The sequence below is a fragment of the Narcine bancroftii genome, chromosome 3 (assembly GCF_036971445.1).
Source record: "Narcine bancroftii isolate sNarBan1 chromosome 3, sNarBan1.hap1, whole genome shotgun sequence".
Taxonomy (NCBI): Eukaryota; Metazoa; Chordata; class Chondrichthyes; order Torpediniformes; family Narcinidae; genus Narcine; species Narcine bancroftii.
The window spans coordinates 133,107,593-133,124,641 of record NC_091471.1 but is presented as its reverse complement, the minus strand read 5'-3'; the positions used below and the strand labels follow the sequence as shown (position 1 = coordinate 133,124,641).

The window sequence follows — 17,049 nt, the reverse complement described above, 5'->3', positions numbered from 1 at the left end:
CTAAGGGATAAAGTAAAACAGTTCAATTTCAGAAGTTGACTTTTTACAGAATCAAAGCCTTTTTGGCTCCAACAGGACTAGTATTACATTTGTTAGTTTAACTGTTCATATATACACACACACCAAGCTCAAGATAAACCAAGATAGACATCAGGTGAACTTGGTTTGCAATAAAAGTGAGGCAAGATGGGATTTCTGTGCAATTATGTTGAACTAAAGAAGCAATGAGTGATTTTACATCTTGCAGTTAAAGGGCTATCATCATGACAGACTTACGTACAGATTAAATCTGTTCAATTGGAAGCTTGATTTTTCTTCCAACAATCTAATCAATAGTTAACATTTGCTGAGAAGAGGATAAAGTTAAGGTTTTAATTTTGAATGTTAAATAACACCCATAGGGCAATTGCTCCTGGGATAGGGCTCTAATGCAATGTAACTTGAGCCCAGGTAGTGTGCAAATATGGAGCATTATAATTGTGCCATTGGTATTGAATCTGCAATAGAAATGGTTAAACTCACACCTGTAATTAGAGGTCACACATTAATTTTCTTTACTTTCCTCCCAAACATTTAACTTCCCATTATTGATGCATCAATTTTTCTGCAGAATGCCAGTAGGTTATCCCTATTGCATAGGCAATTTGCAGCTGTATTGCATTCCTTCCATCTGCCTCAGTTATTTGTATACTTTACTAAATAATTGGTTAAGTATTCAGTCCTTAACAAGCAGTGTAGTTAATTGTCATTTGGTTATTCAATTCCCACGAGACTTTCCAAATCAACAGTCAAAAATATTTGATATTTGTTAAATAAGCTATTTAGTGCAAACGAAACAAGTTGATCTTAAGATAGAAAAATAGATTTCAAAATGTCTTTCAATCATTAAAGATGTTTTGTAGATTCTAGTAAATTATCTTCAAACAGTAGATAAAAGTTTTGCAGTGGGAATGAAATATGACTTTTTCCACAATGTCTATTTACTATCCTTTTGTTAATTAAAATATTTAGGAAGTAAACATTAAAGACCATAGAGTTAGTGCCATTTGTTCAAGTTTATTATCTGACTATACATACATAACCAGAGAGAAGACCGTGTGTGAAATTATAAAGCAAATCAATTCTTAGAATTTTATTATACTCACTTTCCTTTTTTATATCCTGGTTCCAGTATTACAAGTTCTTCCTCTTCACTGTCTGACAGTTGTGTAACCTCAGCTAAACAAACAAAAAGCATTTAGCAAGTCTCAAATTTTCAACTCAACATTACTGGATTCAACATATGGTCAAACCCCTGGTATCTGGCACCTATGGGGATTTGTGGATGCCAGATAAGTATATTTTCCAGTTGCTTGACACTTACAAAGCCTGTAATTCCCCTTTTTCCCTCCAACTCATACCACCTATGGCACACATGTCAAACTCAGGCCCGTGGGCCAAATTTGGCACAGGTTATAATTATATTTGGCCCGCAAGATCATATCAAATATGTATTAGAGCTGGCCCGTTGGCCGCAGTGCCAGTATAGCGCATGCACAGCTAATACTACAAATCCCAGAATGCCGTGCAAATGCATTGGTATCAGCCCGCTAATCGCCCCCACCTCCTCTCTTTACTTTCATTAGCATCTGCGACCTGTCGTCCAACTCACATGTATTAAACCCCTTATGAAAAATGGCCAAACGAAAGACAGAAAACAGGACCTTTCAAGACAGGTGGGAGTCAAACTCTGGGGTCAGGGTCTAAGAAGAGATGCCAAGTATCTGGTTTAGACCCAGGTGCATCAGAGTAAATCACAGTAGCAAGCTAAGCTTGGATTAATATTTTCTTTGGTTAACTTTGGACTGTTCATAGTTGAAAGATTGGATTTTCATTGAAGCAAGTTGTTATTTTTTTGACTTGTTGGCTTGTGAAAAAAAACATTTAAAAGGTTAAAGGCTATAGAGAAATATTATGTATTGAATATTTTATTTCTCATTTGTTAATGCTTCTTCTGGAAAGAGTTTAACCAAAATTATTAAACATTTATTTTAATAAGAAAAAGTTTAACATTACATATGTTGAAAGAAGAGCAAACATGCAGATGTTGTTGAAAATTTTCAATAAATATTTAGTTTGGCCCATGACTTAGTCCAAGTTTTTAATTTTGGCCCTCTGTGAATTTGAGTTTGACATCCCTGACCTATGGCATAGATAAGGGATTATCAAAGGTTGTAAGAGTTGGGGGGGGGGGGGGGGGGGAAGGGAAGGTTTGAGAACCACTGGCCTAACTAATACACCTTCAAAGAATAAAGTTTAAAAGACAAAAATAATTGCATTGAACTTCCCTTGCATGAATATAAACCGTGAAGTATTTTACTTTATTTTTAGTCACATTCTAAACATTTCAAAACATTTAACTTGCTGCAGGTTCCCCTCCACAGAGCTGCCTGAAAGATGGGAAAAAACAGATAATTTAACCGCCACACAACTAAGTTTTCAGATTAAAGCCTCTGACCAGAGTGACTTAAATAAGCAGGGATAAGGAGACACTAGGAGAGTTAACCGATACCAAGTAGCATCAACCTCATCCTAGGTGACATCATTGATTATTCAAATAGCTGCTGCAAGCAAAGCACAACCAAGGCACTCCATTGGCTTAATATTTGTTTGTATATTCTTCTAAGATTTATGTGTTACTTCAAAGAACATTCACAATTTTAAACTTGTGTATTTTTAACCTATTATTTTTCTTATGACAATTGCTCAAATTCCAGATACCAGGGGTTTTATTATTTTTAGGTTCACCTTCATTCTCCAAATTCTGGGCACCTAATTCAGGAATGAGATCCTCCTCATCTTCCTCCTCCTCCTTTTCATCCAGATCATTGATCATCCATTCATTTTGAATTCCTTCCCCAATCTGTCCTGTTCCTGGAGCACGCAAAATTGGTTTTGGAATACTAGTTTGTTAAGAAAAATACTAAAAAGCAATAAACTGCAAAAATGTGCAGGATGTCCAGGAGGCTAAAATGCCAGTACTGTCATTGTCTAAAGGAGTAACTTCATCAGATCACATTTCAGAGACAGACAGGTACTTGAAGACAAGGTACAGAAGGTTACAGACCTAACGTACAAATAGGGTTAACATAAATGTACAAAATGCTCAGCATGAACACTATGGGCCATTTTCTGTAGTGTATTTCAATTCAAAGCAGTACTGTTGAAACACCAAAGATTGCCTTTTGGATGGATCATTACTTCTACCTCGAGCAAATTCCGGAGATCGCTGTTTATTTAGAGAAAATAGAAAAATGGCCAATAATTAACCTTCAATTACAATTTCATCAAAAATACACCTCATTGTATGTCAAATCTTGCTATGCACAAACTTCCCACAAGAGTTCAACACTTCAAAAAAACTGAACTGGCTGTTTAACTTCAGGCACAGATTGCAAAATTTCCACATACAACCAAGTCTTTCATCAAAATTCCCTCACAGAAAGAAATGAACTGCAATTTCCATTTTGCTGCTCCAGTGCTCCAATACCGTTAATTATAACCTGGAAACAAAAATTGTTTAAATATATTGCAAAATAACAAAGTTTCAGACAACAGCAAAATGGGTAGTGATTTAAATTAGTTTTGATTCAGGAAATTAAAGCTTTATTAAATAAACCAAATTATTTTTGTCTTTAGTGATCCAAGTAAAAGATACAGCGGTGGAGATGCTTCAGCTTTCGACACAATTTCTTCAGCTTGTTCTTCAATACCATCTACATGTACTGTAACTTCTTCAAGTTTAAAAGTAGTAATCTTGTTTGGTACAGATTCTGCAAAACCAAACTTCCCACCTTCCTTTCTATAAAGATAGTTAATTTAGTAAACACAGGCACACAATCTTAGCAGTTAGGCTTAAAACGTACTGATTTAATTTTCTTTAATTGTTTAAAGTGAATATAGCACTTCTAGCAAGTAAAACTGAAATTTTTTGAATAAACCACAAGCAGGCACGACAAACAATGGATGTTGTATATTTGGATTTTCAAAATGTCGTTGACAAGGTCCCACACAAAGCTGCTTAACAAGATGAAAGGCCATGGTATTATCGGAAAGACTAGCATGGGGAGAGAATTAGCTGGTCGGCAGCAAACAGTGGGAATAAAGAGATCCTATTTTTGGTTGCCTACTAGTTACCAGTGGTGTTCTGCAGTGGTGAGTGTTGTGGCTAAGTTTACAGATGTTACAAAAATAAGTGAAAGGGCAAGTCACGATGAGGAAACAAATGTGCAGACTTGGAGAGGAGAATGGGCAAATGAAATACAATGTTGGAAAGTAGATGGTCATGCATTTTGGGAAAAAGAATAAAAGGGCAGACTTTTACTGGGATGGGATACCCTATAGATTAACCTACAGGTTGAGGTGGTGAAAAAGCCAAACGCAATGTTGGCATTCATATCTAGAGAAATAGGATAGATATAATGTTGAAATTTTATAAGACACTGGTGAGGCAGTGTATGGGATACAATTTTGGGCTCTGTTTAAGAAAGGATGTGCTGGTATTGTAGAGGGGTTCAGAAAAGATTCACAAGAATGATTCCTGGAATGTAGGGATCATTATATGAATAATATTTGATGGTTCTCGCACTGTACTCCTTGGAGCTCAGAAGGATGATGGGAGACCTTAGAGAAGCATTTCAAATGTTGAAAGGCCTGGACAGAGATGTAGCTAAGTTGTTTTCCATGCTAGGAGTCAGGATCAAGAGCGCAAAACTTCAGGATTGAAAGGCGGTCATTTAAAACAGGTGAGGAGGAATTTCTTTAGCCTGGGACTGGTTAACATCTAAACTTTGCTACCACAGGCATCTGTGGCAGCCAATTCATTAAGTGTATTTTAGACAGACTGAGAGATATCTGAATAGTCGTCATCAAAGGTTATGGGGAAAGGCAGGGGAGTGGGACTGAGTGGGAGAATAGAGCAGCTCATGATGGAATGGCAGACAATCTCAATGGGGTGAATGGTCTCCTATATCACTTCTTATGGTCTAATATTAGTTTTATAAAATAAAAGCCTGAAGAATAATGGAAATCAAGGTAATGACAGATGAATTCAACGAGTATTTTACATATGGCTTCACTGCAGAATATACAAAACTCTAGAATATTGCTAATCAAATGTAGGTGGGGAAATTACAAATATCAAGTGAAAGAGAACAGTCAGAGCAGATGGACTTCAACCTTTGTTCTTAAAAGAAATGGTTATGCACTCCATTAGTTTCATTTTCCAAAATTCCCCAGATTCAGAAAGAATTAGCATGAAAAATATAGCTAATGTAATTAATTTATTCAAAGCTTTGGTGGAGAGAGGGAGGGATGTAGAGAGAAAGCAGAAAATTGCAGGCCAGTTAGCTGCCATGCAAATTTAAAATAGCTTTAAAAATCATGAACCTTTCTTTCCGATGTCACTATTTCAATTTGTAAACTTTAACTGCATTTATCTTTTAAATATTTTGATGCAGAGTCATCCCTCAATGCTGCCCCATACTTGTATTCAATGGGAAGTGTAGCTGGTGAACTCACTTCTCCCATCCAAGAATGGAAACAAATGATCGCATTGAAAATAGTATTCAAACCTCACCAATATTCAAACCATTGGATTGGCCAGTTATTTATTGGATAATATTCAGGAACTATAATCAAGTATGTCTTCACCATTTTGTAACATAAAAGGACAACCTAGAAAGTATTTGTTAAATTGATTTGCAGCAACAGGACATCGTTGGCAAAGGTAATCGTTTATTGTGCATATATTTCTAATATCCCAAGAAGCTGGCGTGATCTGCTGCAGTCCTACAGTGCTTCAAGGTAGGTAGTTCCAGGATTTAGATTAAAGAGCTGGTAGTGCATTTCCAGGACATGATGTTACATAACAATTACAGCAAGAAACAGGCCAGTTTAGCCCTTTTAGTTCACCTATTCCCACCTTGGCTCATTGACTCTTACCCAGCCCATAACCCTCCACACCTCTCTCGTCCATATATCTACCCAACTTTCCTTAAATATTAAAATCGAACCCGCATCTACCACTTTGGTCGGAAGCTCAACTTAAATGGAAACCCATAGATTGTAGTATTCCCAGGCACCTGCAGACTTGTCCTTGGCGGTAGTCAGGTTTGGAGGTCCCATCTGCATAGCTGGGGTGAATGATGTGCATCATTTTCCATGTGAAAATCCAATACAGATCTGACAACCATGCCTATTCTCATCGAGGTACTCCAACATAATTTTTTTTTAAAAAGGCACTTTTAACAAAAATATTACCTTGCTGAAAACAAACTTGCCTGACATTTTTATCATTTTCAATAGCTTTCTGTATTAATTCTGTGATCTCTGCCACCTTCACTCCAGCTATTTTAGTACATCGAAGAACCTAAAATGAAGAGATTGGATTATTGTTCTACCTTGTCTCCTGGAGATATTACTTATGATGGAGCATAGTCCACAAGAACTTGGCAGCCCACTTATTACCTCAGTCTATCTGTCATTCCTTACGAGACATTATCAAGAGTGAATAGCAACAATCTATGCAAGCCAAGTTATTCAATGCAAGACACCACGTGTCCTTTCATTAGGCAAAGTCTTTGGATCATCAAGTACAGAACCATGGGTGTTTTCATTTAGCTCAATGAGGAACAATTTATTGGCACTCATCTTTATCTTTTTGATACCTCACTGGATCATCTGCACGATCACCTTATTCTTAGATGCAGTTGATTATTTAAATTAAGGTAGAAAGGCACCCCAGCATATCAAAACAACAGCACCATTAAAATAGTAAAATGCCTCAAGGTACTTTACAGTATTGTCAGCAAACTAAATTTGAGGGAATATATAGAGGTTTAGAGATAGAATTCCAACATTTAAGGATGAAAAGCTGAAGGCAATGATACTTAAAATTATTGGTTCACAAGAGATCAGAATTGACACAGCTCAGATCTTAGATTGGTGAAAAAAGGAATTTGAAAAACAAGAGTTTTAAGTATCTATAAATAGATACCAATGTACTTCAATTAGCACAGTGATAGGAGTTGTGCATGGGAAAATAAATTTTAGATGGACTTAATAATGGAGAGTGAAAAAAATGAGAGGCAGGTCAGGAAAGGATTGCAATAGCCAATCTAAAGAAAGGTATTGGCGACAATTTTCAGCAACAACTGAACTTGAGCAAGAGCAATGACGAGTAATGTTATGAGAGTCAAAAAAGATGGTTTAGGCAATGTTAATTTATATACTAATAGACTTACAGAGTGTGGAAATGTTTTAGATTTTTTCCACTTGTTTTTGCAGACTAGTTTGAAAACAGAAGTGCACAAATTTTTGTTGATTACTGACCTGATCTTTTAAAAGCATAATTCCACCACTGGATTGAATGGTACACAGCTCACGGTGTTTGTTCATTGCAATCACCAGGAGACCATCCATGACTCGTTCCTCATGTTCAATTGGATCTACTAAAAGGTAAGTTCTATCACATAAAAATATTAATTAAGAACATAAACAAGAAAATCTGCAAATGCTTGGGTCTAGTGCAGTATACAAAAGTGAAGGAGAAAGTCAACAAAGCACATAGCATTCATAGGAAGTAAAAGGCAATCAACATTTCAGGCTTAAGCCCTTCCTTGGGAATGTGGAAACACAAGTAGATACCCGAATAAGAAGGCGAGACTGGACACCGACTAGGAGATAGTTTCGCTGAGTACCTTTGCTTTGTCAGCTGCAAAAGCAAAGACCTCCCAGTTGCAAATTCTACACACCACTGCCACAATAACATCTCTGTCCATGGCCTCGGGTATTATCACATCAAGGCCACCTGCAAATTGGAGAAATGGCATCTTGTATTCCATCTCAGCAGCCTCCAACCAGACAGTATCAATATCAACCTCTAATTCCATTAATCCCCTTCCCTCAGTCTTTCTTGATACCAGTTTCTTAACCTTGATCGCCATTACTTTCTATAGATGCATGTAACCTGCTGTTTCTTCATTGTTTTTGGGTACTGCACTTAATTAAGGAAACATACTTAATTTGACATGATCACTGTGATCCCATGTTTTGTTTATTCTTCCTTCAACAACTTAAATGTTTATACAGTCTATGCCTCAGTGCAAGTTTCCCTTGAATTCGGTCCCAAATCTCATATATTTTTGTTTAATGATAATTAAAAGTGAAATATGCTACTTAAGATTGCTTTCAGTTCACAGAATCTCATGGATCCTTTCAACAGGTTAAAATAAACAGAAATAATGCATGGATTACATAGAGATGGATAAGATAGGAAAGAAGACATCAGATGAATTTATATATAAATGGGAACCGAGATCAATATCTGAGGATAGGGATGGTCATGTTCAAAATTGAGACCATTTTGGATAAAATTAGGAAAAATTTTTTAGAACAAATTATAAGAGTTAAACTTCCACAAGATCCAATGCTACTGGGTAATTTTTTGGTGGTAAGACCAAAATTGATATTGAATTTTCTCCAAAAGGAATTTATGAAATTTGTATTAGCAGTTGCAAGAAAATGTATAGCAGTGACATGGAAATCAGATTCCCATTTAGGACTGGAAAGATGGCACGTGGAAATATACAGTTGTATACCTCAAGAAAATAGCATACAATAAGGAATAAATATGTTTTTTAAAAAATTTGGCACCCATATTTACATAAAGAAGGTATGAATTGATATTAACCATGAAATCTTCCTAACTACTTGAGATAAATAAATGATATTGAAGGCAAAATTGTGTAAATGATGATGATATTTTGGTAACTAGATTTTTTTTGTCTTTTTCTAACTTTTCTGTATCTATGTTTCAATTCTTTTTCTTTTCTTTATTTTGTGGATTATTATGGGGGAGGGGGTTGGTGGGGTTTATTGGGGTACAATTTGTAGCATGTATAATTGATTTAAATATATGATTGTCATTTTCTGTATTTGGATATTAGTATATGTATGAAAATTTGAAATACTCAAATAAAATCAGAAATAGTTCTTGTCCTAAAGCCTGCGGAGTAGATAGAAATTCCATTTGGAGTTGATACGATGGTAAAATCAAGTTGGAATAATTTAACCCTTGGCAGCTGTTGTAACGTCTTACTTCTACGCCTGAATTTATAGACTCTGAAACAAAGATTTTCTTCCATCCAGGAAAGGTAACAAAATATATTTTCATTTTGAAGCAAAGTCATCCAAGAATGAAAACATTTGATTTTTGTACTTACCCCTGCTGAAAGAATGCAAAGCTGACTGCAATGGGCATGTGGTGGATGCTCAATGGAATTAAATCACGCTCCTCTGGAGTATACTATGTGAGAGAAACAAACATTGTTAGAGATGCATTCTTTGATTGCAACTGTTATTCAAATAATTTCAACTGATGGTGCAAAACTAATTGCAATAGCTTCTAAATAGCTGTTGTACCATGTATAGGTTGATTTCTGTAGAGAACGTGCAAAATATTTTTATCATCTCTACAAATGTGACAATAAAACAATTTAATTGAGCATTTCAAAACAAACAATGCACAAAAGTGCTGGAGAAAGATAAACAAATCACGCAGCATCCATGGAAAGCAAACCGTGGCCTTTTTTCTCCCATTGGGAATGCTAGAATTTGAGTGGTCATCGAATCATGGGTGCGAGGGGGAAGATAATAATAACTGAGCTAAGAGATGATTGAGGGAAGGGAACAGAGGGTTGAAAAAGATGCTCTCTGGGGAGCTGGAGGAAGGAAGATGTGGGTGACAGGCAGGGAAAAGAGAAGGAAAGGAGTCAGGTGAGGATGAAGCAAAGAGTAATTGTTTATTATTTTATCAAATATTTCAATAAATGGGTTTGGCATTGTTGCATACATCATTTCTATCAATAATTTGAGGTATGTTAATTGGGAAAAAAGTGAAATTTTACCGGTAAGTGAAGGAGATTATTCAGTTTATATTATTAATTTGAAATGGACTGATCGAATTAAATATTTGGGTATAATTTTGAATGTTAATTATCAATCTTTATATAAATTAAATTATGTTCTGTTAATAAAAAAAATTAAAACTGATTTGATTAAATGGAAAGATTTACCTATTAATTTATTGGGTAAGATAAATACAATTAAGATTAATATTTTTCCGCGTATACAATATTTGTTTCAATCTATTCTGTATTTACTTGATAATATTTTTTTTCGAGATTTGAATAAAATGGTTAGGGAGTTTTTAATGGAGAGGTAAATTTTCGAGAGTAGCTTTGAATAAATTAACTTGGAAATATGAGTTAGGGGGATTACGTTTACCACATTTTCAAAATTATTATGAAGCAGCCCAACTTAAATTTATTAGTTCATTGATGGATTTGGTACGGCCTCCTAGTTGGGCCAAAATTGAGATGGCAAATATTTCTGAATTTGAAATACATAAATCTTTGTTTAGATGGAATATACATTTGTTACAGCAGTATAATGTGCCTATACTAAAACATCTAATGAAGTTATGGATAAAGAAAAATAAAATGATAGGCTCTAGGGGTGAATTATCGGTTTTGACTCCATTGTATAATAATCAACTTATTTCTTTTTCAATACCTAATTGAAGTTTATTGCATTGGAGATTTAAAGGTGTGAAAAATTTGGGAGATTGTTTTAAAGAGGGTAAATTTTTATCTTTTAATCAGATGAGGGACAGTTTTGGTATTGATAAGAACTCTTTGTTTCTCTATTATCAAATTTGATCTTTGGTAAAATGTATGTTTGGTAGAGATATGATTTTACCTGAAATTACTAAATTTGAGACTTTTCTTATGAAGGTACCAGAGAAGGGTTATATTTCATCTATGTATCAAATATTACAGGATGGTATGGATAAAAAGGGTTGGGATAGATCTAAAAGTAAATGGGAAGCGGATACTGGTTTTATTTTTTCCGTGGATGATTGGTTAGATATCTGTTATGATAGTGTAACTAGATTGATAAATGCACGTTACGCAATGATTAATTATAATTTTTTACATCAATTATACTTAACACCTGAAAAATTGAAAAAGTACAGTTTTCATGAATCAGATTTGTGTTTTAGATGTGGTAATACAGTTGGAACTTTTTTTCATGTTGTTACATATACAATCTTTTTGGAAGAAAATTCAATTTTTTTTTAGAATACCTGTATAAGATTAAAATACTTTTAGATCCGACAGTATTTTTATTGGGTAGTTTGCAACCTCTGAAAGGCTTGGGATTAGATAAGTTTCAGCTTGCTTTTGAATATTTAGCTTTATCTGTAGCAAAAAAAAATGTATTGCTAGTACGTGGAAAGATACAAATATGAATGATATTAATAGATGGCATAATGAGATGAGATATTGTTTAATAATGGAAAAAATTACGTCTGTTTCGCGTGATAATTATACTTTTTTTATTAATAAGTGGTTGTTATACTCAGAATATTTACATTTCAATTTACATTGATTAGATCTTAATATGTATATTTAATTTTTCTTTAATATTTTTTCTTTTTTTTCTTTCTTTATGGCTCTCCTTAGGAGAGTTGGCTGAATGGTGGGGGGGGGGGGGAAGTCTTTCTTTTTTTTTCTATATATAAAAAATAACGTTCATGTTTATGGTTAGTTGTTGTACATGTTATGTACTATTTGTTTTTTGAACGAATAAAGTTTAAAAAAATAATTTGCTATTGATGTCATTTTATATACATTAAAAAAAATTCTGTGTGTTTACATGTATACAAATAAATAACTATGTAATTGTCAATTTTCTATGTATGCTTATTTTTAGACTTTGAGGAAAAAGTAATCGGTCTTGAATATTCTCAGCAACTGAACTTCCATAGCCATCATTGGTAGAAAATTCCTAAACATCACTACATTCTGGTAGAAGATAATTCTTCTCTCTGGCTTACCTCTTATTTAGACACTTATCCTGTAACAAAAAAACTATCCCTGTATCTCCTTTGTCAAGTCTCTATTAATTGTGTACATCTCAATGGAAGCACTCTTTCCAAAGGAAGACTAAATGCTTAATCTCTTTTCACAGGACAGATTGACCCAGGAATTAATCGAGTCAACCTTACTGGTACTCTATTGCAAGCATATTCTTCTTTAACCAGGGCAATCTGCACACAATATTATTGATCGTGTGTCACGATTAAAAATAAGACATCTTCATTTTTGTACAGTTGGAGCCCTTCCACCCTTCTGAAAAATAAAAGTAGAACTTGGATAAATATTTCAAGATAGGGCAGACTGAAAACTTACTGGAGCTCTGTTGCTTAATGATGCATGATATTTTGCCCTTTTCAATACAGCCCTCACACTTTATTTATCCAACATCTCATGGATATTATAAACCAATTTGTTCACATAAGCAGCAACAGGTGTCTGCAGAAAATAAGAGTTAAAGCTAAATAAAAAGATTCAGGGGGAAGTTGTGTCAATTTTCACTTAAGCACAGCACAACTGTAATTGTACTTCATATACTATTGCACAAATCCAAGCACAAAATCTCAACAGACCTATTCTGAAAGCTGCCTAATTAATGGAGGTGCCATTATTAAATCAAGGCTATTCCCACTCTATCACCTGGGTTTTAAAAGAAGAGCAATGGGGTACTGTTTTTATTTATTCCTCAACCAACACCACTATCATAATTGTCACATTACCTTTAAAAAGATTTTGCTGACAGCAGATCAGCTACTTGCATTTACTAGACAGATATTACTTCAAAACTACTTAACTTGTAAAGTGTTGTTGCATCTTTATAAGGTACTTCATTACAGCATTTATGAAGGGACATTGGCAAACTTTTTTTTCCTTACCTAACATTAAGATCACTGGTCTGGTTCATGTGCAAATATCACACCCTCAGTGAAACCATAATATAGGTAGTCTGGTACGTTTCTGCCCCTTGTGCTTTAAAGGTAGATATCACCCACCATGATACACTGAATCATTCTAGAATTGTAAAAGTAGATTAAAGCAATGGGCATGTGTATGGCAAAATGGAAACACTGAAATTTGATTAAATTAATGGTGTGGACAGAGGTTGAAGAGAGGTCAAGTGGTGATGTTAGAGGTCTGTGATTTTAGCACTAGCCTGGAAACTAAATGTGATTTTCGATGATGTCACCAAGTGCCAGCAATGACCAGAGTCAGGGTGCAATGATAGTTCATTAGGGAATATAATATAGAGAGTTTTTTAAAGACTCACTACAATGACTTCTTCTCCTTGAATTGACACATCTGGTCTTTTAAAATGACACAGGGCCACAATGGCTGCTATGCTTGCAGCATCAATAATGTTGCCATCATGATTCAACAAATGTAAGTCGACACGAATCTTCCACACCTGAAACAACAGCAGCAAATAATTAAAATGAAACTAGCTATCTTACAGAGAATACAAAAAAAAGAATTTGGAGAAACAATCAAGTACAAATTTGGACAATTTTAAAAGTAAATTTCAACAATGTTATGATCTTACTAATGACAAAAGCAGATTATCTGAATTTTAAAAAGTATTAATTGTTTGCATAATTACAGGAAAAAAATGAATTAATGGATACAAAAAAAACATTTCTCCCCATTCCCCCTCCCACCCAAAAGTAAGAAAAGGAAAGAAAGGAAACACCTACCATTTAATATACAATAATATTAGCATAAACAATCATTATTATTAAAAATTACTAATTAAGAGGAGTGGATAAGATGGAAGAGGTGGAGAGAAAATTATCTATAAAATCCATGTATGGTTTCCAAATACTATAAACATTTTCAACTCGATTCCTTTAATTATATGTAATTTTTTCCACAGATATACAATTTTGCATCTCATTATATACCATCTCTATCATCTTTCCATGATATCGCTATACATTTCTTTGCCGTTGCTATTGTAATACTTTAAAAAATTTCTTGGTATTTGTCCAATTTCAATTTTATATCCTTTTTTCATAGATATCTCCAAGTAAAAATATTCTTGGATCCTTTGGTATCTTTATCAATCATAATTTTCCCTCATAATAAACTCAGTTCATTCCAAAATCTTTCCACTTTTTCCACAAGACCACACTGAATGCAAAAAAGTCCCTATTTCTTTCGTGCATCGCAAACATTTATTTGAATAATTAGGATCAAGTCCATTTAACTTATGTGGAGTATAATATAATTGATGAAAAAAATTATATTGAACCATTTGATATCTAACATTTACCTTATTCGTAACACTTCCATAACATAATTTTGACTAAATCTCCTCCTGAATTTGTATACTTAATTCTTTCTCCCATCGGATTTTTGATTTATATATATCTTGTTTCTTTACAGTTTCTTGTAATTTTATATACATATTAGCAATAAAATTCTTAACAACAAATGTTATTATATCTTCAAATTGACTTTGTTTAGGGTGTCTCAAATCTTCTCCCAGTCTCTTTTTCAAATACATTTTTAATTGATAATATGCAAAAATTATATTATTAAGTATAGTGTATTTATCTTTTAATGGATCAAAAGTTAAGAAAAAAGATCCTAAGAAACAATCTTTTATTCTCTGTATACCTTTACTATACCAATTATCAAATAAAGAATTATTCAAAGTGAAAGGAAGAAGTTGATTTTGTTTTAACAACATTTTTGGTAATTGATCATTTTTAATTCCTCTCTCAATATGAATTCTATTCCATATGTTTAAAATAAGTTTCAATAGGGAAAAATCTTTAGCTCCTTTAAATTACTCACTATTCCATTTATACAAAATTAACTCCAGAATAGTTTCACCAATTTTATTCATCTCTATTTGAATTCAAGCTGGTTTTTCATCTCGTTGATAACAAGAGGACAAAAACCTAAATTGCGCTGCTTTAAAATAATACTTAAAATTTGATAGTCTTAGTCCACCCTGATGAAATTTCCACATTATTGCTTCTAAACCAATTCTAGACATCTTACCTTTCCAAAGAAATTCACATATTAGTTTATTCAAGTTTCAAAAGAAAAATTCTGGTACTTGAATGGGCAATGATTGAAACAAATATTGTATTCTTGGAAAAATGTTCATTTTAATACAATTAACTTGTCCTATTAACATTATTGGTAAATCTTTCCATCTTTTCAAATTCTCTTTCAATTTTTATAACAATGGCAAATAATTTAAACAAATTACTTATATTTCTACTAATTTTAATTCCTAAGTATTTAATTACTTCATTTTGCCATTTAAATCTTCTCAATCTTTTACATTGTGAGTAATCCATATCCACCATAGGCATTACTTCACTTTTATCAACATTCACTTTATAACCCGATACTAACCCATACTCTTTTAATCTCTCATTCAACTTATTTAAAGATATTTCTGGTCTCATTAAATATACTATAAAATCATCATCAAATAAAGTAATTTTATATTCTTTACACCCTACTTCAAATCCTTTAATTTCATTATCAGTTCTAATTACTTCTGCCAATGGTTCAATCGCTAATGCAAACAAAACAGATGATAACGGACAACCTTGTCTAGAAGACATTTCAAGCCAAAAAGGTTGTGAGATTTGTTTATTTGTAATCACTTTTGCTTTTGGTTGATCATACAATACCTTTATCCAGTTTATAAAAGTATTTGGAATCCCAAAAGCATTGAGTGTCTCAAATAAAAAAATCCCATTCCAATCGATCAAATGCTTTCTCTTCATCTAATGCTACCACAGGAATCTTCCTATTTTGTGCTATATTTACCAAACTTAAAAATGTAACTATACTATCTGCTGCTTTTCTATTTTTAATAAAACCAGTTTGATCTAAATTTATTAATTTTGGCAAAAATTCAACTAGCCTATTAACTAACAATTTTGATACATTTTTATAGTCTGTATTCAATAATGATATAGGTCTATTATGAAGAAGGCTGTAAACAATCTTTCCCTTTTTTTGGAATTACTGTTATTAATGCTGTTTTAAAAGATTAACCTCTTTCATTTGACATAATACTTCCATCAATACAGGTATTAATAGCTTCTTAAACTCTTTATAAAATTCTGGCTATACATTATACATCCCCAACTGCAATCTTTCCACTTCCTCTATCCCTTCAAATATCTCCCAGTTCTCGTCTCATTTTCTCAGGCAACGAATTGCAAGCACTTTTGCTTCATTGGGTTCTATAAAAAAATCTATTTTTACCCTCAGGAACAAAAAACTTTTAAGATTGCTAGGCTGGGTACCTTAAAACAAAAATGTAACTTTTTTTCCCCCATAGCACATTTTTAACAGCATTAAATTATTTTCTTTTTTCAACAAATCAAAACTTCTATCAGCGTAAAAGAAAATCTTATTATCAATTGTCTCTCCTTCGCTTGCTTCGCAGCCAGCTCCAAGATCTTCTCCCTCACTTCATAACGAAGCAACTTTACCAGAATCGAACATGGCTTTTGATCTGGCTGTGGCTTAGGTCATAATGCTGGGTGAGCTCTTTCAATCTCACTATCTCCTTGAAATTCAGTTACCCCCTAAGTTTGCAGAATCCAACATTGTAAAAAATCTCTTCGTCTTGCCCTTCGTCGCCTTCCTTAAGTCCAACAATTTTTATATTATTTCTTCTACGAAAATTCTCTAACATATCAATTTTTTTAGTTAATTGTTCTTTAGTTGCAGCCTCCTTAGCTTGAACCTTCTTCCTTTGCTCTTGAACATGCTGAATTTCAAATTCATTAGCTTTAATTTTTGCATCCATCACTTCAAATTTTTGTTCCATTTGAGAAAGCATTCTCTCCATCTTCTTCAGAGAACCCTCATTTTCAATTATACCATCATTACATTTTTTAACTTCATTGTTAACTGTAAGGAAGTTTGCTGGAAAGAATCCATATACTTCTTCATTTCAGTTGTATTTATTTTCTCCTGTTTTTTTGGCCAAAAGTCTGTGTTCAATATACATTTCTTCTTCCTACTCATCATCTTGATCACTGGAGCTGGAGGCTTCTTGAGCTTTTTTTTAAATTGCCTCCTTTTTTGT

At 33.5% G+C, this 17,049-nt stretch overlaps 1 protein-coding gene across 1 annotated transcript in view; it reads right to left on the bottom strand.

The window, feature by feature from the left end:
- Positions 1–17,049, bottom strand: part of exosc9 (exosome component 9) — a 43,037-nt gene that overhangs the window by 3,373 nt on the left and 22,615 nt on the right. The window contains exons 5-11 of the mRNA XM_069925159.1: positions 13,249–13,386; positions 9,264–9,346; positions 7,372–7,504; positions 6,317–6,409; positions 3,698–3,837; positions 2,788–2,942; positions 1,146–1,218 (exon numbers count right to left, since the gene is read on the bottom strand). Of these exons, the coding sequence (XP_069781260.1) occupies positions 1,146–1,218; positions 2,788–2,942; positions 3,698–3,837; positions 6,317–6,409; positions 7,372–7,504; positions 9,264–9,346; positions 13,249–13,386 (815 nt within the window). The remainder of the gene's footprint in view (positions 1–1,145; positions 1,219–2,787; positions 2,943–3,697; positions 3,838–6,316; positions 6,410–7,371; positions 7,505–9,263; positions 9,347–13,248; positions 13,387–17,049) is intronic.